Consider the following 27262-nt stretch of genomic DNA (forward strand, 5'->3'; position numbering starts at 1 on the left):
CGGCTTGACCTGATCTTCAAGTTTGAACATGCAGACTTGCTGAGGTTGAATAAAACGGAGACACAATAACAAAAGGTACAAAAACAGAAACGGTTATAAAGACAGACGTACTATTCATTCGTGTTTGAGGTCATATTCATCAGATCTTAAGTATCTGATCAATATCATCTGATGTATTTTCAGTGTGATGACTGATATTTTTTACTTAGACTATAACAACCATTGTTTGCTCTTCTCTTTATTGGTAGAAACATTTATTGGCTTCTCATTAAGGCTGCAAATTCCTTATTGTCTCAAATAAGACAATAAACTCACAGCAACTAAATCTACGCCGTGACAGCACGACGAGTCACCCTCTTCATCTGATTTTACATCACGCTGAACAGAATTACTTTTTTCATTAATGCCTATCATCTGAATGCAACATAAGGAATGTGACACAAAGACGCCGGTTCATCACTAACGCTGACGACTTGATGTCCTATAGGTGTTTTTTTTTTGTTTTTTTTCTTCAAAGAACTGTGATGCATTGTGTTTTGTTTTTCACATATTTTTCCCACATAGAAAACGTGTCACATATAACACATTGTTATTAGAAACAGATGTTGATTTTATCGCCGGTGTCTGTGGCTTCTTTCACGACGTCGACACGGTGTCATATGCGCTGGGATAGCAGGACACATTTGCATGACATACACACCTGTCCTCCACCATCCAACACGCTGCTGCGACACAATACGCAAGTAAAACTCCGGAGAGTAATGTTTCAATGTTACATGATGAACAGAAGGTGAAAGCGAGGGAGGGGGAGCCAGGGAGGCACACAGATGCATAACTTAAGTAAAAGCCATCGAAACCCATATTTGTTTACAGATTTGTTTAATAAGGAAAAATATATGCAAACAAATGAATTTGCCTGTGGTTGTAACTGTGTATTAAGATCATCACTTACAAGGCCAGGTCTCCTCTAGCCCTCTACAGTAACCATCCATCATGCATTATTAAGGAAAATAGAATCTGCATAAAGCAGCAACAATGCCTTGAAGAAGTTTATTTATTTATTTGTTTTATCTTTTTAGGCACTAAGCAGCAGATCCAAGTACTAAGTCGCTGTTAGCTAATTACAAAGCATTTGATCTCTATGCCCTGAAGATGTGCAATTATAACCTTGGTTGAAAATTAGGGAAATATTTCATAATTAAAAATAGCGGAATGAAGATGCTCTGACAAAGCTAATGGCGCCTTCCCACCTGTGTGTGTGTGTGTGTGTGTGTGTGTTTGTGTGTGTGTGTGTAACATCGTTTTTGGTACTTAAGTGGACAGGAGGTTGATTCAACAAAGCCACTGCCCTGCAACTACAGCTGACCTCGCTGGAGGGAGATAGCAGAGAACGAAGGAAATATACCATTTCCCAAAGCTGCACCAGTCATAGTGTACTAGCAGCATTTTAACTAGAGAGAAAGTTCTAGTAGAGGGATAATTTAACAAAGTCTCAGCACTCTGAGGTACCTGTAGCTCTAGTTCTGCTGCAGTGCTATCTATGCTGAGATCACACAGGCACCGCCACTTTTTTTCCTTGCATATCTCTCTGCAGATCGCACAAGGAAGACAATTGTCATTACCATTTTATTAAAATGTGTCCTATCAGCAACATTTTCCCCTCACATATCTAACCTCCTTTCTTTTTTCCTTCTTTTTTTTTTTTTTTTTCTCTCCTCAAATTCTAATCATCATTCCCCTCCATCACTTGCTGGGTCTAATTCCCTCTCTTCCTTCGTTTGCAAAGGACCTCTGCTTTCATCCTTGAGAAGGGCTTTAATTCGAAGTGCGACGCTGAATAAAGAAGGGAAGACGGCGAGAGAGAGAGAGAGAGAGAGAGAGAGAGAGAGAGTGATATGGAACGACAGAGCTGCGGCGGAGACGTTCGGGTGTCAATCAATCCGACGCGAGGGGCTGCAAGGGCCCGTGACTAGGGTGCGTTTGATCTGTGTCTTTCAAAGGGGGAACAGCGGGAAGGGCCATCACAGACGATTTGCCTCTCGCTGCTGGCCCTAGTGCCACTCTGACAGAGAGCAATCACAAGCAGGTTAATTCAACATCTACCTTCTTAATCTTTTTTTCTCCTGTCTTTCTTTTGGTCTCGTTCTGTCTGCTTAGATGAAACACTGCTCTTTCCGCTAACACCCCCACCTCCCTTTCCCTCTTTTGAAAGAGAGAAAGATCACAAGTGCACCTTTAATGCTTTTTCAAACCACCTATAGTTTGATTGCTTTGGTCTTAATCAGGTTTAAGAGTTGTTGATTTCCTGCATTTCTTCTATGGTTTATTTTCATGTCGCTGTCATGAGGCAAAATTTCCAGCAAACTGTAATGCATCAATGAAAGCTAAGTGGGATTTGAAATTTCTTCCAGAAAATTGGTGCAGTAGAGGATTTTCTTCTAGGGTAACAAACACCATCAGATGCATTTTTTTTTTTTTTTGGATCGTTTAATTTGCTGTCATTTTTTGGTTCATCTCTGCGGTGTGGTGTGAGCAGAATATGAATTAGAGCATCAAGATGACATCTTGAAAACATGCTGCTTAACTTGACTGAAAGAGGAGGATATGTTTCCTGCGGATGGCTGAAAGACGACGCGACTTCCAGACAAGATCTGACCTTCGCTCATCAAAAACCCACAAAGTATGGTGCTTGATATAGCTGGGTGGAATCATTGTCAGATCATGACCGCCCTTACAAATAAAGCGCCAGCATCGGCCTTGAAGAGACATAAAGAGAAATCTCCTTTACAGGGTCTTGGTAGAACTACTGTATTTTCATTTGGCTTAAGAGATAAAAAAACTTAGAAGGAAACAAAGAAACAAGTGAATTTGAAAGACTGTCTTCTCCAGCAAAGGTCAACCATGAATAAGGACAAACACAGGTGAGGGAAATTTTGGGGTCAAAGGGTAAGGAGAGGCATAAAGGTGTGCTTGAGTTAGAGGTGAGAGGGTATGAATAATACGAAGGAGGGGACGTTCTTCATGTGTAGTTAAGGGTAAAAGGTTTCATAGGGTGAGAGGGTAAGAGTTGGCGCAAAAGAGACCACAAGAAAGAGGTCAGTCCAACAATCTGAAGAATAGATATTACGCCAAGACTAAGTCTGTTTCAGAAATGTAAAAGGAATAAATCAAGTTTTCAGAATCAGCAAAAGGACACAAACCAGATCTATTCAGTTTCAATAGGATATACATCCATGGCCGCGAGAACGCGTGGTGCTCCCCTTCAACTCTACTGCTTTTATGTAAGGTCAGAGGGATAACAGGATAAAGGCTGTCCTCTCTGCTCTTCAGAAGGACAAGCACTCTGCCGATTGGATTTGGTGGCCTTCAAGGACAAAGGGAGAACACTGGGATACAAAGGAACCAATAGAGGAAGAACAAGATTTCATCTGTCTCTATGGCCTGAGTGATTGGCAGGGATGGCTAGACCAGCAATCTTTGAGCACTGCCTCTTTATGGCTGTGTGCCCTCCATCAGCATTGAATAGCAAGACTCCATCCGGCAGACACTTCCACTCTGTGGAATAAAAGAGCGTGGGCAGGGTTGTGGGGGCAGCTAGGTGGTTGAATTCAGTGTAATGATTTCAAATGTTGATTTTTTTTGTTGGAGATTAGAGATGCATAGAACATTAGTGGATTTTCTTCCACAAATCCACCATCTACTGGATGCTCTACTGGAGATGTGTGAATGGTTTTGGTTTTTTCATTTCTTTTACAAAGCCTAACCACGACACAGAGGGTATTATGGTTTGAAAATCCAGTTACCTGCATGTAGGTACGCAAGGTCTGGGTTCTCAATATCAGGGTGACTCTCCTTCAGGTGGTTGCGGAACTCCATGGGAGAGTTGGTGGCGTAGTTACATTTAGGACAGTTGTACATCTTCACTCCCTCGTGTTTGCCCGTGTGGAGAATATGCTTCCGGATGTTCTCAGCACAGTTGGATCTAAGAGAGACAAACAAAGATGAAAGGCGTCATTCCTTTTTGAAAAAAAAAAAAAAAAAAAAAAAAAAAAAAAAAAAGATTAAAAGATGAGAGTCATGAGGGAGAAAACACAAGATAAACGCTTGGCAACGTTCCCAAGAAAGGTTTGCTGTACTACACACACACACACACACACACACACACACACACACACACACACACACACACTCACACAAAAACTCAAGCTGGGCTTTGGAGCTGAGGGAGCAGCCGTGTTTGGACAGACTCTCAAAGCATTCATTGCCTAAATACGCCTCTGTGAAACAGGCCCACAACAAGCAAACGACTAAAGGCCGCTTTCACAAACAACAAAATGTAACTTGTTACACAAACATTTACATCCTGCATATTCTTTTGATATTTTGTTATGGTTTTACATATCTCTAAGATATTTTCTTTCCTCACAGATGTTCAGTTTAGTGTGTAATGGTGTGGGGAGCTGTGTGTGAGGACAGATGTGCGACTGCAAGTGCATCTAGCGGCCTACTGAATGCATCAGAGATACAGTATGTCTGAGTAGAATATATCTTTTGAAACTGTATGATAGGTGTAGGATTAGTGGTGTATTTTCTGTGTGTGTGTGTGTGTGTGTGTGCGTGCGCTGCCCAGCGAGAGTTTGTGGGTCTTTTGGTTGGTCAGATAGGGCAGGCCAAGCAGTGAGCTACTGCAGGGTGCAGGATGTAATGATGTCAGCTCAAAGAGTCACACACAACCCCTCTGCTGATTAATGATGCTGCCTGACCTGCTCCAAGGCTCTATCTAAACCTGCCCACGGACACACACAAACACACACACACACACACACACACACACGTATGTGCTGATGAAGCACTGGATGGGCAAGACAAACATGCACATACATACATACATATAAAGACATGAAGAAACCTTGGTTTGTGCCAAAATAAGAAATTATACATCTCTGATATGACTACATGGGTGTAAATATACGGACAAGATTACACAAGCACCCACATACATGCACAAAAGCACACACGTAATGCATCATGCAAGCAAGCATGTGCGGTGTAGAACACGGTCTCATACACACACATAAACACACACTATCATGTGTTGATGGATGGGGCACTCGTGCTCAGTTTGGACCTGACATTCTCGGACAGTATAATACGCAATTACTCTCCCTTATCACCTTGGCCGGGACAATAAAGCCTCACTGTGCCATAGCTCACGCCAGCCAAGGAGAGAATTTGTTTTCACTTTTGCAGAGACACCTCTCTCCATCATGGGGCCACAGTCCAGCCTGGCTCCACTGGGGCCTAAAAAAATGTAGTGGGCCCTCGTTGGGTTCTGTTCTTGCTGTGTGACACGCATAAGCACCAGTCACCGGTGAACTATGAGAACTCCTCACAAAAGCTGAAGACTGGGTTGGGATGCTTTGCTATCAACAAAAGAATAAATAACAGTTTGTAAAAGCAGTAATTCACAGCCAGGGGATCACTGATGGATATAACGACATACTGTATATGCCATTCAAGCTATATATAGTTTATGAAAGCTTTTACATTTGCTCCAGAGAAGTCAAAGCATAAAAAAAGACTGTCACAATACTGGCTACAATTTGATTCACAAGTGATATGCAGTACAGAAACACTACAGAATTAGAGTAAGATCTAAAATGAAGGGTGCTGAACATTAGACTTCCCTAATAGTTGATTTTAAAACCATAGATTTAAGGTCTTGTAGCTTTACATCACTGTTAAATGTACAGAAGTTGAAGAGTTTGAAGAATTTAAAAATGTGCCAGTTGTACATTGACTGACAGTGTACAGATGTGTACGTAACCCTTAATGAAACACTATTCTAAATCACTTATTCAGCATTTTGGCACACATTGTTGTGATTACTTTGCTATCAGCCGTCACTAGCGAAACAATAACAGGTTCACAGACAAATCACGGCCACATCTGTTGACTGTTCTTTTGCATAATTAAAAAAAAAAAAAAAAAAAAGAGAGACAGACTTAAGAATTTTAACTGTCACATGCTCACAAATTAACGCAAATCATTGTGCTAAAAAAGAAATGCATTTAATACTAAAAGTGAACTGATTTCTTATTCAAAAAGTGGGAGCATAAATAGATAAAATTTGAAGCGGAGCTAAAAGGTTCTAAAGAGAGCGCGGGTGGATTCCTAGGGGGGCCATGCTATCTCTCAGATATGGTAATGGCGTAATTGTCATATTAAAACAACACAACGTGCGTTTAGGAGTCAGCAGGTGTCACAGTTAGTGAAAGCCCACACCAGCCCTCCTACTATACACTGTATTAATTAGTCCAACACTGTTTCAACTTCCTCCCCCATCCATGCACTCACCATGGGAATCAGCCATACTGATGCTCAACGGAAATATCACCCCTCCTCTGCCCCTTTCTGTCTCTGCCTCTCTCCTTTACTTTAGCCATTTCCATATTCCTTCTCCCAACGAGTGTATGGTAATGGGAGAGGTGTAATTGAGAGGCGCTTCGTTAGAGGAGATTTAAATGTGTTTCTTTGTGTGTTAAGAGTCGGGTGACGGTGGGGTGGGGGGTAGGGGGGTGGGTGTATTTGGATCAGTGGTGCTATTTGGATCTTATTCTGCCAAAAAGGCCCGGTTATCATCATTAATGCCTCCCTCCCTCTCCCTCATCTCTCCCTTCACTTTTACGAGGTCGCAAACCTTCCTGGCATTGACAGTAAGTGTGTCATCCTCAAAGCCGCCATCGCCTCAAATTGAAACAGTATTTTAACAGGTAGATTGAAACATGAATGCCGCAGCATTCAATAAACAATAATAGCCTTAAGAATGGTGGTAACGTGGCAGGAGTCAGAAGCTACATATCAATTAGACTGTTTAAGATGCCACCCTGACTTTAATGAAAAAAAAAAAGGAAAATTGTGAACAATAGATAGCTATAGCTAGAGAGCTGGAGAATAGTCAAATAGACATCATTAATTGACAGCCCAGGACTCCCAGTGCAATATCATTAGAATATTTTTACCACTATTCCCCAACTATAATTATCCCCCTCTATTATCTATCTCTGTCTGAATAGGAGATGAGTGGCATTTGATAAATCATTCACTCCCTGCTCATTTACATGCATTTGAGGAACAGCCTTGATGGAGATAACATTGTATTGAGTGGGAGCCATAGATGCCATCCATAACATTTAATATGGATATTTTTAATCGTGCAAATCAGATGTATACCCGTAAAACACACACAAACACTTCCTACATCCAAGAACTGTCAATCACGCAACTGCTTCATTTGTCTGAGACCTAAATATTTCTTTACAACCGCATCATATTTATTTCATAAGCCCGGCTTACATTGAAAGGTCAAACGTGCAAACTCATCTAGTAGCTCTTTATCGTAGCCGGGCCACTGGAGACGTCGGGGTTTTAAACATGTATTCAGAGTGTAAAAGCAGGGCGAAGGCGAGGCCCCTCTCGGCAGTCTGAGGCCCCCGTATTCAATTCCTCATCCTCACATTAGTAAACCAGCGGGGCGTTTCTGTATCCCCAACCTCCCTCCCTCCTCCTACCTTGCTCCCCCCTTCCTTCCCCTCTGGACCCCTCAGAATCCCTGGGGCCACCAAAATGTTAATTGGGCTTCTAATTTACTGTTTCATTTGCCCCTATCTGTAATGATCATTAAGTATCAGTGCAAGAACAATAGGCCAAGGAACATTTGGTTTGCTCTGTATTCAGCATCTTTCTGATTTTTGGGTTAGTCCTATTTGTCCTCAAGTAAAAAAAAAAACAAAAAAAAAAACTGATCAATTATTTTTACATAATTCTTCATAATTCATAATGCTAAATATCTCATTAAATGTTGAGTTTAATGAGAAACCTGGATTACACATTTAGACATTAGATTGTGTCTTCATTTTACCGTCCTGGGCATCCTTCATGGCTTCTGAGGTTTAGTGTCCCATGAGCTATGTTTTTTTCTGTCATGGTAAGAATGGATTTCTGGGCAAAACACCAAATCATTGAAGTTAGTAAAATTAACATCAACTATTCGCAGTTTCAAAAGGTTCCCGATATAACAGCCGTACATATATGGGCCTTAACCCCGACAAGAACATTGATATGTGATGATTATGTTCAGTGACATTTTTTGACGTCCAACGCCAATGTACAAGGCCTGTAGTTGAACTCACAATAACACATACATATAAAGCCTCGATGCTGTTATTTTGGCATGAAAATCTTCAAATGTAAATATGGTAAATGTCAGCATCAAATGTAAGCTATGCATCTCAAATCAAACAAAAAAAAAACAAACCCAATATTGGTCGAATCCTTAATTAATACAGACAAGAAACACTTCTTGATAACTTTGAGAACAAGGTGAGATAATCCTTTGATAATTGCAAAATAATAGCCTGACTACAATTATTATTTGTCAGCATTTCATTTTTTTTTTTTCTAAGTTGGACAGCGTACAAAAGACAGATGAAATGAGTTGAGCGCTTCACCGCAGCGGAGCAGGTGTAGCAAGCTGCTGAAATGACTTTGTCACAGAGGGGAAAAAACGAATGAAGAGTACATCTAAAACCAATGATGGGTTTGAGATCATTCCCTTTCACACTCTTCTGCCACAACCTGACGAGCAAGCGCAGGATGAGAGGAAGAGAGAGAGAGAGAGAGAGAGAGAGAGACAAGAGGAAGAAGAGAAAGAGAGAGAGAGATGGAGAGATGGAGATGTGCAACGCCAGCCAAAACTTTTTCAATTTCACCGACAATTTCCTGTGTAATTACTGATGTGGTATGATGGTGTTTTAATGACAGGGACCTGCCAGTGACAGTGACATTGTGTGTGTATGTGTGTGTGTATGTGTGTGTTGGGGGGGATCTGGCTGGGCCTGTTGATGATGGCAGAGTGATGAGATGGAGCCGTGCTGTGGAGATTAGACCTGTCTGCCCTCCACCTCTCCAAGCCACCCTTTACACACACACACACACACACACACACACACACACACGAAGCCTCTAGCATTAACACCACCCCTCCACCCTTCCAAACTACCCTACAATGCCACCTGCTATCTCACCATCACACACACACACACACACACACACCCTTATGTACCCCCCCACAGCACCTCCCACCCCCCCACCTATCAACCCCCTAATCATCAGTGCCATGGCGGCGGCCATCAGCGCCACCAAGCGTGGGCGGGTCAATGAGCCGGTACCTGTAGTCGCACCAGGGGCAGCGGTACGGTTTCTCCCCGGTGTGAACGCGTTTGTGCCGCGACAGGTGGGACTGCGTGGTGGAGGCGAAGTTGCAGAGCTTACATTTGAAGGGTCTCTCTCCTGTTGGGTGGATGGGTTGAAGAGGAAAGAGACAGACAAGGGCGATTAGATGGTGATTAGATAGACATGAATATTTGACACAAACGTTCACCAACAGATTCGAGCAGAAAGCTAAATGTGCCATGGTTTGGCTGATATGGCTGAGATGCTATGTGGGATTAATTTTGAAACCAATTCAGCACAAAAACAAAGTTGGCAGAAGCTTTTTTTTTCCTGACAGAACCATTGAAAGTTCTGAATCTACAATATAACTAGAAGAAAATATGAGTGACCTTGTTTGGGAGCTGCAGTTCAAGCACTTAAAGGGTTTGTGTTTACGGAAGAATTGAAATCAGTTGAAGTATAATTACTGAACAGAATTTGACATTTTCCCCTCAAGTTAAAGCCTTGTAGGCAGTTGAATTGTCGGTTTGTAAACACTGAAAGTAGTTGAACTAACAGTTGCAGACTAAGAGCTGAAAGCAGATGAACTGTCAGTTGAGGTGTAAGAGATAAAAGCAGTTAAACTGCTGTGTAAAAAATAAGATATGAAAGCAGTCAAAATGTCAACGGCAAACGATAAAAGAAATCGGAATTTCAGTTGAAGTTGAAGCTCCACAGATGGTTGAAATGTGTACGCTACAAATAGTTGAAGTGTCAGAAGTATTTGAACTGTTAACCAAGTATCTAGAAGTTATGTGACTAGAGGCGGCAAGCGGTTGATATGTGGGTTAAAATGTTTTGCTCTTACCTGAGACAGTTTATCTGTCAACAGGATATGTTGACAGGATATATTATGAATGTATGCGGCTTGGTGGCGATCCAAATAGGAGACTCGTACCATTATGTGATAGATGATTACCATATTTGACACAGCCATTAATCTAACACAGATATGGACTTGATTCTAAATTGTAAGGATATGCTTAGAGTGTCAAGAAATTAATTCAACTTAAAATGAAAGTGGTAGGACTGATGTGTGTAGGCGAAAATTGTGCGTTGCTGTGAGATATTTGTTCTCTTTGGGAGCTTTGTACTTTAAATTGTTTTTATTTCAAACGGCAGACCATAACATTGAGAGAGTATTTTACTCAACTGTTTCAAGGACGTCAGTGTTTAAAACTTTTGGTTGCGCAGCAGTTGATGCACTTCCTTTGTGTAGTAAATCGAGCCTTCATTTTCCCGGGAGATCGTAGCCACTGGCAGACAGAGCCGGATCGTGAAAATGAGGCTTATAGGGAACCAATCTAAACGCTAATGGTGTCATTATTCTATAGCCATTACACTGTGCAATCAACATTTACTTCATAATGATTAGTTAAACCAAAAAAAATTGTCTATTTCCACTTTAAAGATACTGAATCATTATACCAAATATTGACATAAACAGCAGCCTTTTAAAAATGCGTATCAGTCAAACAGTGACAAGCAAACGCTGTCAGACAGGGTGGTCCCTTCATACGCAGCTGCATGCCAACGGATTTGAATATGCAGCTAAATCTGGAATTGGTAGAACTGACACATGTCAACACCGAGAAAGAGGACAGAAATTGGGAGGTTTCGGCGGGAAAATGGCAGAGAAACAGAGGAGCAAACAAAATGAATTATGAAAACCTAAATGAATATTTATAACAGGATTCTTGATCCTTGGGCACCTGCCAGACAACGGTTAAGAGCAGTATTTGTTTCACTATCTCAATTTCCAAAAAAGCACTCGTTATTGACAGCCTATCTGAAAAATGCAATTTCCCTAAGCGACAGAATGACATGGTGAAATGATAACTGAAATTAAAAATCTCAGATTCAGTCAGCCATACTGGTACACATGCCTATCACTGACAGCAGCATGTCACACTGATGTGCTTGTGTGTGTGTGTGTGTGTGATAGTAAACAGTTGCTAAAACTATGTGAAAAATAATTACTACTGTTCTGATCTCGAACTGTCAATCACTGTCCAAGATTATGAAGGTCCACACATATAACGGTTTGTGTGCTTGGATTAGATTATGACATGCGTTGAGGTCGGGTGCGTTGTTGCTTACCTGTGTGTTGGCGTCTGTGTTTGGTGAGGGCGTGTCTTGTGCCTCCCGCAAAACCACACAGGTCACACAGATAGGACTTTTCACCTAGAGAGACAGAATGAGAGTGAGTGAGAGAAGGAAGGACAGAGCATCAGGGGCATCAAAGAGGAGAAAAACAGAGGAGAAACCAGAATGAGGGGGAGGTAGCAAGAACCTGAGAAAGAAAATAGAATTTTTGTCTCATTTACACCTCATTATTTTTAAGCAGTCTAAAATCTCCCTTAACAGACCAAAAAAAAAAAGTCTTTAAAGTGTAATTGTGGTTTCCAGATCATACAGCTTTTAACATACCCGCTAAACTTACTTGATAGAAAAAACAAACCATATAATTTTTACCCAACATCCATTGCAGCTAATAGACCCTGATCAATTCTGACCTAGACTTTGACAAAGTTGTGTGCAAACAGTTTTCCTTAGTGCCGATATTTTGGATGCATTTACTTTCGTTGTTTCTGTAAATAAAAATTTCTCCAAAAATTCTGTTGAAAGTGTTTTGAAATGAATTGGTGAAATTACTATGGTGATGATACAATGTCATGATAACTGATGGAAACAATGGCTACAGTGTGTTATGTATTAATCTACATGTGGTTGTGCATTTGGATCGAGCTTATTCTGACACATTGAGAATGCAAGTGATGTCATCAACAGTTAAAATAAACTGCTGGTTTCATTCACACGAATAAGTGAAGCTAAATATGTGAAGCTACGACATTCCTGATATTTTACTTCATTTCAGTTGTTTTCCCTCTGTCTGCTTTGACTAAATATAGCTCAGCATAATTAATCTGTCAATATATATATATATATATATATTTTAATTTAATAGCTGCTTCAACATTAATCAAAAAATACAATTAAATAAAAATTAAAATTGCAAATATGGTAGGGTGCTAATAAGTGAAAGGCTGCTGAAGTAGATTTTTTGGAATCGTTGAATCCTCTGAGCGGAGCTGAGGTGCCATTGAGCAAAAAAAATCTGAGAGCTCAAGTTAAGAAAAAAGAAAGAGGAAACATTGTATTAATGGATAGAGAGAGAGAGAGATGTAAAGTAGGGAAATAAAATGCAGAAACAGAGAAAAGAAAAAAGCAGACTGAACAGATGAGCAGCAGGTCTAGTTGGCTAACAGATGAGCCAAGCAGAAGTCACAGATCACTAGTGTATATCCATCAGAGCTCTCACAGCTAACTAATTCCTCCAATCAGATGGATCCATGTAAATATGTCAAATGGGGGACGGGAAATTGCCAGTGTGGTTTATTGACTGTGATAAAATCTGAAAAGCACCGCTGAACATAATTACATACTTGTCAGAGCCATAAAAATTAGCTTTATTATCAATGGGATGGTTTTCTACAACTTCATTTGGGGGCGATGCCTTCCAGATGGGGAGCGTGGAGAGCTTTTTTACACTCCTCCTCTCTTCCCTGCATCTGGCTCTGTCATTAACAGCATGATGGTCTCTCTCTCTCTCTCTTTCTATCTGCCATTGCGCACACACACACACACACACACGCTGAGCAACATTTGTGATAAGACACACTGAGGCAAACACTTGTGTGCTAGTCGGATACACGCACGCGCACACACACAAACACATTCATAGAGGGGGCACAGATGTACATGCAAATGAACATACACGCAGTATCCCCGCATATAGACACATAAATCAAACTGTATGTGCTAGTAACACATTTCCACACATGTACATGTTGTGTACCAGCACATCTATAGAAACACCATAGGCGCACACACACACACACACACACACACACACACACACACCGCGTGTATGTACGTTATGTGCAGCCAAGTTCCCCGTCACTTAAATATTCATCTAAATGCTGATGTTGAACTCCAGCTCTCGCTACACACCGATAACACATTTGGGTGACTCTTCCAGCTGGGCCTCAGCAGTGCTCTGCTCCTCTTCTGCGCAGATAGCAGCTTTCACTGAGTCCGCAGAGACAAAGCAGCCTCAAGTTTCCTCTATTACACCCATTTAAAGCCACTCGACTGTGAGAAGAGTTTTAATGCAGTGCCACTTAGAGGGGAGAAAAACAGCCTTAAAAAGCTGCATTCGTTAGCCAATTCATACAGATTCACTTTTCAATCCTGGAGTCAATGGCCTTTAAAAGGAACAATGCGGTTATATAGATAGCACGTGTCTTTTTTGCTACTCTCTGTAGACAAATTAAATCACACGATAGGGATTTCAACCTAGTACGGCCGTATCAGGATGCTTTTACATTTACTGTTATAAATACCTGATGTCTGGGAGGTATTTTTATGGATAACAATGATCAAAATAAGAACATGTGCAACAGAAAGTGATATATTTGTAGATTTGTGCAAAATAGATTTAGTTAGCATAAACAGCGATTGCTACAGTGACTGAAAAAACTACTGTAGAAGCACCAACACACCAAAACTCAAACTTAAAGACACCACAAATGTGAAATAAGCAAAACAGTTCTAACTTTGGCATTTCATTTTGTGTTCATGTAGGACCCCATTGCTCATAGAGACAAACAGGTTTCAAGGCCTTTGATTAAAAACAAACAAACAAAAAAAAAAAAGGTCTTTATTCCTGTGTCAAACTCTAAACTAGAATAGTTACTGAGGATCCGGTCAGACCTTTTCTTCCAATCAGAAAAACAGCGCTGGTCACTCCTCCCCTCTTCCCCTCCCTCCTTCCATCTCTCATTACACCCATCGCTACAAGACCCCACCACAGAAAAATCCATAGCCATCGATCCCTACGCCCAGCCGCGGTCGCCACAATTATTCTTGAGGAGGAAACGTTGGCGATAAATTACATGTGTGCTTTTCATCTGCTGTTCTGTGGGGTGGGAACGACAAGGTGGGGTAGTAGCAGTGACGTGCTGCTGTCAACACTGGAAGCTCTGGAAGGCAAAAGCAGCACAGAATCCCCCCCCATCCCATCCCACCCAACATTCAACCTTGCATTGCATTATCACCTTAACCTCTATCTGCAGTAAAGGTGCAGGATTAACACTTACCTTAAACTTTAATGTAACATAACCCTAAAACCATGTTCGTATCCCTAACCGGCATCAACCTTAAACTTTACTCTCACTTGAAAAGAATCTCTACTCTAAACCCTGACAAATCCGGAGCTGTTCTCATGCAGAGGCAAGGGCCAGACACACACACACACACACAGAAAAGCTACAGGTCATAAACATCAATTTAAAAGCATACACAACCCCGAGTACCAAAAGTATAGCGCCAGACACAGAAATACATTTCCTGCAAATGTGTCTGCACAAAAAAGCCCCTAAACTTTCAGGCAATTTGAATATTGACTCTTTGCATCTTTTCTTTTGTTCCCATGATGCACCTCAACCCTCCAGTCTCTTACTGGAATTAAACATGCCTTATTGCGAGACAATAAAAGAACTTTGAAGTCAAAATATACAACCTCTCTTTGCATGTGTATGTGAATATATATATATATATATATATATATATATATAAATACACTATACATATATATGTGTGTATGTGTGTGTGTGTGTATGTGTGTGTATGTGTGTGTGTTTCAAATAACCCCGGAGGAGTCTGCATGCAGCTATAATTGCCTCCCTCATTAGTTATGTTTTAGCAGGAGCGGATGGGAGGGCAATTAATTTTACCGCTTAATTTTTGACACAGAATCCGCTGCTGTATTGATGTGTTCGCCATTTTGGGTCTCATTTTTCAGGGAAATTAATTGACAAAGTGCGAAGATTTATCAGCATATCGCCAGATTAAGCGACAAACTGAAGCAATGAGGAAATCAATTGTGGCCCTGTCGCTGTGTTCAACCCTCCACTACCCCCCCCCCCCCCCTCCGCCCGCCTCCCCCGACACCCCCCTCCCCACAACGCCCAAGAGCCTGGGAAAAGCTGGGTGGGTCAGATGCAGTGCACTTATTTATTTATTTATTTGAGTCGCTCATTCATCAGCCGTTACAAATGACCCTGGCGGCTGACGACCACTGAATCCCCACCCCCCGCCCTCCTCCCCCTCCCTCAGACAGGACTGGTGTGTGAGGAGGGAGTGATTAACATAAAAAACACACAAATCAGAGAGGAACAATGAATCCCGTTAGAGGCAGGAGAAGGAGAGCTGGATGTGTTAACTTTTTTTTTTTTTTTGGAGGGGGGTTACAACTCTGTCGACTCTATCCACAAGACGATGAAATTAGACATTTTCTGTCATGGCCTTAGTCTTTGCTGCTGGTTTGGCTGCAATGCATTTATGGGTGCAAATGCAAAATATGTGTAGTTGATTTTGTCTTTATCAAGTGTTTTTTTTTTACTGAAATCACCATTAGCTTAGCCCAGCTCTTCTTAGTTACTGTTGCTACGCCTGCCAAGCTTTCCGTTCTGGCATGACACATTTGCATTTACCATGATAAAAATGGGAGATTTAACACTCACTCACTTTTGTTGGTAATTTTTTAAACAATAGCTCCTTGATTTCCCACAGAAGTAGACAAAAGTCTTCTAATTTCTACCCGGCAACCGTTTATTTTCCGGCTGCAATGACAACTGTTGCTGGCAGATTTTATCGGCTGTAGCAAGCTTGCTAATTAAGCTAACATTAGCTCCATGTGTTCATTGAAAACACTATCTCTGGTTGACTTTTTAATGTTTCAAGGTGATTCGTTTTAAAATGGGAACCCTGTAAAACCCTTAAACGTGCACTTGATGTAAAGATACACGATATCGTGCAAAAAAAACGAGGCTAAAAGTCAGCATCCTCACCAGCTGATGAGCTATGAAGAAGAGATGGAAATAATAAAGCAAGTTAGACTTATGCTTTATTGTTTGTGTTTTCAAATAGTATGTTTCACCATGAATATTTTCAGAGAAAAGGCTAAAACGAAGACTAACCAATGTTTTTGGAGAACATAATGCAACTTGTTTGGTTGGGGTTGCTGAACTGTAAACTTTACTAAATCTGATAAAGAGCAGGACAGAGATGCTAATGTTAGCCTACACTCTGCTATAGTAGCATTGTAAAGGTTTCAAGGGAAGGGGTTTAGAGTATGGTCAATTATGCAAACTTTGTCATTTCAAGTTGTATCTAAATGTTGCAGTTGTATGTCTGGTTCGTTGTTCATGATGTATATGTTGTATATTCATGTACATGTTTGTGATTACTGTTTCATAACGTGTTCAAATGTCTCACTACTCAGCTTACACTGAATCTGTGTCAAGGTGTTTCAGTATGAGATCATGACATTAACTGCTGTTATAAGGGATTAGAAATGTTACTTTAAAGGGAAATAAACCAATTATACACACTTGACAAACCAACTCAGTCAAAATGTGTCATTGTGATGAAGCTCTTAGCGGAGGGATAACACTTTTAGTTTTCCCTCACAATACCACTTTGAGTTTTACACTTCAAACTAATGAATTGGATGTGTGTATCATTACGCTCAGCTCTAACACAAACTCCCCAGTTAGTCATCATCCTGTGAGCTTCTACATAACAAACACACACACACACACACACACACACACACACACACACACACACATAAGAGTACTGTGAATCCCATCCCCTCCATTACTGACAGCTCTGTTCCCAGGACAGATTAGTTCAACTTTTAAATCTCCTGCTTATTTTATTAGTATTGCATCTTAGCGCCGTGAAGGAGCCGATTTATAACCTTTAAACAGATCACACACATGCTGATAATATTTCAGTGTGTCAGGTTGGCTGCTGGAATGTGATTGCAATGATTGTATAGCTGCAGCTAAGCATCCAACCCAGCACCAATTACAACTGGCAAAGGAGTGTCGGGAGGTTACAGCAGAGCAAATTGTTTTAGCTTTTTTGGGTGTCGCTAATCAAGTCAGGTCTTGTCACTCACTAAAATGAGGTTGTTTCAGGTTCAATCTCGATATACTATTTTCATATGTTCATACGATACTTGGTCAACCTTGATCTTTCAAGTTCCCCCTTATTTCATCACTTTCCCTTTTCAATCTGAATCACTTCACTCACTCTCCTCAAGTCAGTGTTTCTTCCTGTCAAACTCACAAAGACGCACGCACACGCGCACACACCACCACCGCACAACCGCCTCACGCCTCTCCAGGTGACAGCTAGGTGACAGTGTGACGCCAGCCGCCTGATGGGGAATGATGAGGGCTGGAAACAAATGAAAATAAAACGTCTAATTATGTCAGAGGCGCCTTGACGTTACATCACTGTTAAAACACATTTAAAATAACATCCAGCAATTCTCTCTCACACACACACACACACACACACACACACACACACACACACACACACACACACGAACATGCACACGCACGCAGCAGGCACCCGTGACGGATGGAGGGCTCTCCTGCAAGCGCTCAGTCAGGCTGTCAGGCCACTGGCTGCTGCTGCTTCTGTCATTGACTTAAAAGGGCATCAAGGAGCCGTGTGTGGGACATTACTGAGGCCGAGGGGAAACTGCTGGGCTGCAGCATAAAGACACTTTCAAAGAGGCTGACTTGGGCTCCTATCGAGGGGCTATTATTCAAGACAGTATCCTCCTACCGCCCACCGCACCATCTGTCTATCCAAAGTTTTTAGTAAGTAAAAAAAGCATGACTCCGTGCAGTCCCACACTGTACTGTATGGACTGTGATATGTGGGAAGGATGCTATAGGAAAAGAAAAGGCACTGAATATAGTATACAAAATGAGAATTAAGCTCTAATCCAGCGCTTTCATATTGCCATCCGTGTAGTAGTGGAAAATAAGAAAGTGGGGGAACAAAACTTAAAAAGAGAGCAAACTATATTTGTATTGATAGTACATACTGCATACTTCAAACAAATACTCAGCTTTTGATTTCTATTTTGAGCTAATTGGGAATCTACTCCAAGTGTGATGGTTCTTTTTGTTGGATAAAAAGGAGGGAGACACATTACATGACTGGCCAGATTTTTATAAAGACTGGACATGAACCAAGATACATTTTGGTCTCTATCATGTTCATTGTTTTCCCTTTTATTCTTCGTTTTCCCTTCCCAGTAGATGAACACACATGTGAGCAGCTGAATGTGGGAAAACACACTCTTGTGGATCATATGGATTTATTGAATACACACTTGCTGACCAGCTGGGTTTGGGGGACACACACTTGGTGACCAGATGGATTGTGGGGAAATACACATGACCACCAGTTGGATTTTGGGGAATACACACTACCTTAATTTCCACACCGAGCAACCCTCCAAGTCTTTTGGAGGGAGGTGGGGGGTGGTGGCAGAAAAACAAAAAAAAAGTGAAACAATCTATTTTTTTTCTTCTCTCTTGGCGTTTAGTCATCTCCTTTCAAAATCTAAGTGGTTGATATAACATTATATGGAGCGATGGTCGTAACAGAACCATGAGAAAAAGGTTTAACCCTCCGCGAGATCGCCAAGAACTAGCGCTCCACTCATTCTGGATGTTGAAAATCAGTACAGATGGACGAGTCATGGCTATAATCGGCCAAAAACGTGTGTACAAACAAAGCTGTGAAGATTCATAATTAATGTGAGATTTTCACAGTTAACACATAAACTTCGGTCTCCAGCTATACAGAAATGAAAAAGTACATTTTGTTTGATCCAAGTATAGTCTTTCTTGATAAATAACCTTTTGTCTCCCATTTATAAAAACACTGATTGCCTGTAAAAAAAAAAAAAGCAAATCTCATGAATTTTTCTGTTTGGAGTGTCAGTCAACGTGTTTATGGAGGAGTAAAAGCAGTAAGGCTTCATGGTGGAGGTTACTGGCTCTCAGTGTCTCACCAGTGTGTGTCCGGTAGTGGTCCTTCATGGCTGACAGGTTGAGGAAGGCGTAGTGGCAGGAAGGCCAGGCGCACTTATACGGTTTCTCCCCACTGTGCAGTTTCATGTGGTTGTTCAGGGCCCATTTTTCACTGAAGGAGCGCTCGCACAAATCGCATTCAAACTTCCTGCAGGAGAAGAAGAGAGGCAGAGTGGAATGAGGAGGAGGAGGAGGAGGAAGAGGGGGGGGGGGGGGAGAAAAAAAAACGAAGAGTTATTTACTGATCCCAAAGCTGACGTAAAATGCTACAAAATCCACCCTGTGAGAAAGGAAATGGAGGTTCCTTGGTACACGCACCACTCACACCCACGGAGCACGGGGCCGTGTGATTGCGCGCTGTACATCTACACCCACACTCGCACACGCGTCACACACACACACACACACACACACACACACAACACACACAGAATGCAGTTGGCTGCTGGTGTGTCATGTCTGTATAAGCAGGCATTGATTTTTCTGTCCTGGCCTGCCACCTCCACCATTTATTCTCTGTTTTGCACCAGGGCCCAGAGGACTAGAGAAATTCTGTTACAGTCCACACACACACACACACACACACACACACACACACACACACACACACACACACACACACAGACACACACATACATATATACCCCGCAGGGCCAGTGGGGAGAATAGAGTTCACCTGTCCAGCGTCCCTGACCACTTAGCCAGGGCTAAATGAACGGTTAGCAACATTTTACCTCCCGCCTTCCTTTCTCTTAAGGCTCCTGTATCCCAGCTTCCCTCCATCCTAACTTCTCCACAGACACTTCCTTCCTGTTTGTGTTCTCACCGTCAACATCGGTGCTCTCTCTCTGCTTCGGAGAGTAAGTATCAATCCAATAAATGCAGAAGCATGATTTATCACGCGTGGTGTGTGTGTTGTTTTGTCTTACACTGCCAAAAGCCTCTTTTGAGAATCAGGATAAATATGTGAATATGCATGCTGTTCTTTCTTTATGTTGACTCTGGACATCTGTCTATTCCTCATGCCGACGCCTACGACCTGACAAAAGCTGTGTTTTTCTTCTTCTTCTTCTTCTTTTTTTTTTTTTTTTTTTTTATCAATGTGTAGGATGTTTGGACCTATATTCATCTGCTGTGTTATTAGGCTTCAAGAAACACACAGAAGTAAAAAACAATAGAAAAGCCTGTGCTTGAATTAATCTTTACCCCCGCGCTATAATTTAGCCGCAGAATGACTAATGTGCGAGTCATAAACAAATGAAGTCGGGTTTTGGGGAGCATTCGTCTTGCAGCGAGGGCCATGTTATTTTAGGGAGGGCGGCTGTCTTTAAGTCCTGATTGTGTCGCTTAATCCCCGTGGTATCTGTTTCATAGCGAGCAGCATGACACTCACCTGAACAAATAATGACTCCAAGCAGCATGTAGCATGTGTCTGAATCAATAATTCAAACTCATACATCTTCCTTACTGGAAGAAGGGGAGGGGGGGGGGGGGGGGGGGGGGGCAAAGGAGAATGAGAGGGAGGGAGGGTAAAGAGAGAGAAAGGAGGGAATTAAAGGTGGGGAGGTGGAGAGATAGAGAGGAAAATGTGTCCTGGCTTCCATATCAATCTATATGTTCCATAAAGATGAATCTGAATGGGATATGGATGTCGTCCTACACTAGTTGAGAGGACATTTTAAGCTCACTTTACCAGAAAGGATGGAGCGGCTTTAAAATGGCGCCTTTATCACCTGGCTCTAAGCTCAAATGCATATTTAAACGGCCTTGTTTTCCTTTTTTTTTTTTTTTTTTTTTTCATCAAGTGACTTGGCAGAGACTTTATTTGACCAACAGATGTATGTCTGCATCCGTATTTCCTTCCCTTTCCTTCCTCCCCGCGGTATTTATAGAACAGCTCGTCGCCCATGCCACCGTGGGAGAGGTAAATAAGATGAGTGAAGAGATGTTATCTTTTATTGTAAGCATTATGCACAACACTCCTGCTTTATGAGCTAAACGGGCCATTGTTTATCACGGGGCGTAATCGCAAAGTCAGGCAGGCAGGCAGGCAAGGCAAGGCAAGGCAGGCCTTGACGTGGGCACGCTGCATGCTGGGATGGAGGGAGAAAAAAAAAAAACGAGAGAGAAAGGGAAGAGGAGAGGAGAGCAAAGAAGATGGAGGAGTCAGGGCTGGCAGAGTTGACTATCAGTGGGGGTTTTGTAAGGATGAGAGGAGGGTTTGCGTCTGTTTTTATGGGATCAGATGGAGCGCTTTGATCTTGTCCCCGCATGTCAGATCCCGTCACGATCCACCGTCTCGCCCATACATATGCATACTGCCTCTAAACAGCCAGGCACCATGCAAAACACACCAAAGGTAGGAGGAGGTAGCGGGAAGAGACATAGAGAGAAAGAGGGAGAGAGGTTGCGAGTGGATGCGTTTGCGTATGCATGTGTAGTTTTTGCATGTGTGTGTGTGTGCGGGAGGGAGGGAGGGAGAGGAAGATGATGGAGAGACAGAGGTAAGAGAGAAAGAGACAATTTAAAATATATGTAGACTTTTAGAGTGCCTCTTAGAACTGAGTGTAAAACCAATAAAACACAAATAAATCCACAAAATCCTGCTAAAGCATCCAGATTCAATATAGCACGAGAAAGTTCTGAAATTCTTAACAGGGATATTAGAGGAACAGGAATTGTATATTTATTTACGGGTGTGAAATCTAACTGTATGTCATAAAGCAAAGAAAATCTACATATGTAAAATATACATTTACACAATTCACACAATTACAGACTTGTGTTATACCTCCACATGGGTATTTGGCAGAGGAAGGTCTGTGTTGGGTGGAAATGTCACTGATAAAACTCACAGGTGGGTACATTTCTAATGTATTCATGTACATATTTTTGAAAGCACACATATTTCCAGGTCAGAAATTCAAATTAGCACTACATTTAATAAAATTAAACATTTATTTACTGCTCGCTATACTAAAGGCCAAATCACAGCCAGCTGACAGTTGTTTTAAGTCTCTGAACATGAATATAAATATCTTTTTTTTTTTTTTTTTTTGTAATGAAGCAAAGGAATTACACCTCATGCCTTGAACTGACTGCTCTTTGGCTTTTAACATTACTGTCGAACCTTGATCAGCTAGAGGCCACAGCGGGAAAGAACATCTGTAACGTTGAACAACTTCTACTTCCAGTCATTATATCTGCTTTTCCTCCTCCTGCACGTCTCCATCTCTCTCTCTTTTTTTTTTTTTTTCCCCTCTCTGATCATGAAGCAGGGCGACATGATTGACACCCCGTGCATATTTATTCAAAGACCCAGGTGGGCCCTCTTGCCTGTGTACGTTCAGAAAGCTGCATGCTACTGTGTCTATACTGTCACTCATTACCATATCTATACTGTGGTGTGATCCTGTCATCAGTTCAGGCATATAGGGCTACTGTCAGAACATCACAGACCACACTGGCCTTAATTGTGATATAAATCCCCCAGGAGGAGTAAGTCTGTACCACTAGCAGAGGGTGGGGAGAAAAAAAAAAAAAAAAAAAAAAAAAAGACCTGACTCATTACCACGCGCTCACTACCGCCCCCAAGTGGTGAGGTTATGCTTGTTAAAGGGGACCTTGCATGTGTTCTGGATAAAAGTTTAGCAACAGTGTGTTAAAAAAAGAGGCATTTTTATATTATGAAGAGCAAGAAAGATAAAAAAAAACAGATCCAGATGTTTCCACTAACCTCACAATCCAGTGAATCAGATAAAAAAAACTGTTTAGATGGTGAATAATATGATGTTCACTGACAGTGTCATTGCTTTAGGCTGAACTGACACCCTGCTCTTCCTGACTGCGAGTTTGGTTTTATGCTGCGGAGCGTCACACTAATCAATGGCTATGTAAACAGTGTTATTTTAACTGACTGCGCTAATTGTGATTGCCTTTTTGGACAGCTAAGGATCCCTTCCCTGGTTTTGATGTTGTGTTGGCCGGCCGGTGAGAGGAAATAATCCGCCAATGCTCTCTCTCTCACACACTGCAACACAAAGACAGAAAGAGAGAGAGAGAGAGAGAGAGAGAGAGGCCGACTCTCGCCTCAAGCCAAACTGACACAAACAGACAACTTCAAAGTGAAGACTGTTGTTTATTTGGCGAAGGGAAAGGGGGGGAGAGAGGGAAAAAAAAAAAGAGAGAGAAAATTTATCTGATATGCAACTGTCAGGAGAGCATTTTCACATGCAAAATAGCGAGTGAGTGAGAGAGATTACCTAGAGGGAGGAACATGACAGCATTCACTAGGGTCAGGATGGATCATCATCTTCAGCCCCCTCCTCCCCTCGTCTCTCTCTTTCTCCCTCCGTCGCTCTATCTTTATCTCTCTCGCTCTCTCCGTTTTTTTCCCCTCCCTCCTTCCTTCCGTTTTCCCCTCCTCTCCCCTTTCCCTCTCATCCTGTTTTCAGACTCCATCACTCTGCACTTCGACAACCCGGCAGCTTAAATCCAGACTAAATTAGCTGAATGAAGATTAAATCATTTGGCCCTGAGCTCTCCAAGATATTGGGAGGAAGACTGAGTAAGCCTTAAATGGTGGCTGACTGGGTTCGGACCTAAATATGTGTCTGAGGAGAGGCTCTTCCTTCAATGGCAGTCAATCGAAACGTGATTAGAGGGGGGTGTTGGGTAAAAAATGGGGAAAAGATTAAATTTCTGGGACAACTGTTTCCTAAGTAAGGAGGCTGGCTTCGTTATTTTTCGTTTGTGTGCAGAATGTCGCCCGACGACAGGCTTGTTCCCGGGCTAAGATATCGAACCGGGCAACATCATCGCTCACTGAGCTCAGGAGAAACGCTTTAGAAAGCGCTGTAGTCAATGTGGTCTGCGGATACTCAAATCAGTTTCCTGGATGGTGCTAGTTTAACATTCAAATGAACAAAGACAAGCATCTCTGGCCTGCTGCAGTAGTTACAACCACAGTAAAAAAAAAAAACTCTTAATGCAAACAGAAGAGGAGATTCTCTCAGGAGAAAGTCAGAGAATTATCCCAACAGAGAGGCATTTTAAAGTGAAATATCTATTGAGTTAAAGCATACTGAGACCTGCAGGAGCGTACAGCCGGCATGTCACACGAAACAACAGCTAAAACCTCCATGAAGAGGCCACATGTGTCTGCAGAGGAGTGTAGATGAACCTCCTCTGAGAGGACTGCTGCTGCATATGACTGCAATATAAACAATAGCACACAACAGAGATGCTGCTGCTGATTTATGTTTACCTTCAATCCCAGGAGGGGAAGGAGGAGGAGGAGGAGGAGGAGGAGGAGGAGGAGGAGAAGGAGAAAAAAAAAAAAAAAAAAAAGATAATGAAATAAATAATAAAAGACCAGGCCCATCAGATAAGCTCCTGTTTATCCCGCTGTAGGGCAAATACAAATTGTCAATTTAATGAACACGGTGGACGTGATGAAAGCGGGGTGAAGGAGCCTCCTGCCTGACAAACAATCAGGAAATGTTATCTTAATATTGTTGCGCTGTTATTCAGCCCATAACTTAGGGGGTGGGGGAGAGGCCACGAGGAGAAGGAGGTGGCACGGTAGGGAGAGGGGGGAGCGAGGGGGGGGGAGCAAGGAGGCACAAAGGCCAGGTCCCTCTGTGGTGGCCCTGTTATTGCCTGTTTTTATTATGAGCCATAGCTCAATAGTCCCAAACACACTTTGAAACACACGACTTAAATGTGAGGAAGAGTGTACCCGCACACACACACACACACACACCCTTGCACACACAGCCTTAAATTACTAGATCTCTTTTTTTTTTTTTTTTTTTTGGGTAAGAGAACAACACGACATGATTCTGAACAAAACACTCTGAAATGATCTCTTTCTCTGCGTGCATGCGCATGCTGGTGGTGATGTGAAGTTTCCAGACTCAGTTAATTTAAAAGCTTAATAGGTTTTACAGATATCAGACTATTAATCAAAATGTTTCAACCAAAAAACTGCAAATCAAGAGCTCCAAAAAGCTTCCTGCTGAAATTAGCAGCCGCTAAAAAGTACTGAAAATCTGATTTGTGTGACATGGTTCGGTCAAAGGCCTCTTTTCCAACCCCCCCCAACCCCACATCCATCCTTTAAACGGCACTTTAAAAAGTGTCCAGATGCTTCACGGCTCAAAGTTTTTTTTTTGTAATTCTTGAATTTAAAGCATCGCAATCTGAGCAGCCACCAAAATTAACTATTATCTCCATATTTATATATTGCTTGCACTAAATTGCGTCGGGAAGAATTACTATCAATATGAATATCTGCAACAATAACTCAGCCGCAGTGCTGAGGACAGGATGCTCTTTATCAGGCTTCTGATAGGCCTTAAATACAGCACAAGGCAGCCATATCAGAGCTTTTTCTCTCTAATATCAGGCCGCATTAGCACCTCGTAAATCAAATTACACTCCTAGAATTTCATTAGGCTCACCTGCCAGCGCTGCTGTGCTGCAGAAATATTTATGTTTTTATGCTGCGATTGTGTGCTCTCAGGTACACAAAAGGGAAGGAAAGGGGGGCTCGGAGGGGAAAAAAATGGGTGATAAACCTAATTATCTTTAAAGAATACAGAGAAAATGTGTCATAAATGGTGGCGATCCTGAGGAGAGCTGGCGTTTTTCCGAAGCCTGTGGGGCTGAGAGTTGGGGGGACAAGTCTGCTCTGCTGTTTACCATCTTTAACCGGGGCTAGACTCCCGCAATCCAATTAGCATCTTCCCTAAATTCGCTCTAAACAGAACTCAAACAGGATGATGTATGACGCCGATCACAGAGCCCTCAACAACAAGCTAATCTGATAAAGCCAAAGCAAGACCGCTAATAGTGCAAATACTTGTTCAGACTGGATCCAAATGTTATGATAGGAGTCTGTCTTTATTATCTAATTATCTCAAAAGAATTCACATTTCCATTTGTACATTTGTTGTTTGTTTGTTAGATCGTATTATCTGCATCATAAGCATCTGTGGTAGCGAGTGTGAGCTGAGGCTTGGGGTGGTGGGGGGGTGGTGGGGGGGTGTCGAGGAAACGGCTGTGGGAAAGGGAACGGCAACATTCCCCCCATTCCATTTTCTTTCCCATCTGGAGCGGCTGGGTCTGGATGGCGGGGTGTCTGGATATGGATTTTGATTAGACACAAAGGGAAATGACTGAGCCAGTGACCGTAACGACAGCCACTTAATAAAAGGTACAGTCTATACATCAAAGAGCATCTAGCTGTAAATCATTCGGCCCTGTAACGACGTGCATCCTTGTCCCATTACCTAGCCCCTAACAGGCCACTCATATTTACTCTCTGGGCCCCAATATCATTTTAGAATAATGAGCTTTGTCCCTTATCTAATTAACGGGGGTCTAGGTTCTTTTTTTTTTTTTTTTTTTTTCCTCCTCTACTCGCTCCCTCACTGAAATTAGGAGGCTAGCATATTGGTTTAACTAACAAATATTAAGCGAATTTGCTCCGTGGCATGACCAGTAAAAGTTATGACACAGATAAGGCGGTCGTGACTATTGTTGTATGTTGTGTGTAATTGCTGTATGTTGCAACTGGAGGCTGTTTACCCAGGATTTTTTGTGTGTGTGTGTGTGTGTGTGTGTGTATGTGTGTGTGTGTGTGGCTGTGTGTGCTCCAGTGGGCAGAAGTAAAAGACCAGGTCCATTCTCTCTCTTATTACTGGAATTGTAATTCAATGATCACCTTAGATCACACGCGTGCCATAAATCAGATAGGCTTGACAGAGGATGAAAAATTGTATTAATAATGTGAAACTTATTATACAGTCCCAAATGCTCCCTTGATAAATGACATTGTTTGGGCCTGACAATGATTGCATTTAAAACATTATTTCTGTTTTCTGCTGGTGTGTATGTGTATGTGTGTGTGTGTGTGTGTGTGTGTGTGTGTGTGTGTGTGTGTGTGCGTGCGCTGCTGGACATAGCAGCAGTGGTGGTTTGCTGGTAGGGAAGACAGAGGTGGGGTTCCC

General features: G+C 42.0%; 1 protein-coding gene across 3 annotated transcripts in view; it reads right to left on the reverse strand.

Moving 5' to 3' along the window:
* Positions 1 to 27262, reverse strand: part of znf407 (zinc finger protein 407) — a 147283-nt gene that overhangs the window by 40298 nt on the left and 79723 nt on the right. For all 3 annotated transcript variants that reach the window (XM_044359086.1, XM_044359087.1, XM_044359089.1), the window contains exons 6-9: positions 19229 to 19395; positions 11374 to 11457; positions 9231 to 9351; positions 3804 to 3982 (exon numbers count right to left, since the gene is read on the reverse strand). In XM_044359086.1, the coding sequence (XP_044215021.1) occupies positions 3804 to 3982; positions 9231 to 9351; positions 11374 to 11457; positions 19229 to 19395 (551 nt within the window). The remainder of the gene's footprint in view (positions 1 to 3803; positions 3983 to 9230; positions 9352 to 11373; positions 11458 to 19228; positions 19396 to 27262) is intronic.

This window comes from Thunnus albacares, chromosome 8, assembly GCF_914725855.1.
Source record: "Thunnus albacares chromosome 8, fThuAlb1.1, whole genome shotgun sequence".
Lineage (NCBI taxonomy): Eukaryota > Metazoa > Chordata > Actinopteri > Scombriformes > Scombridae > Thunnus > Thunnus albacares.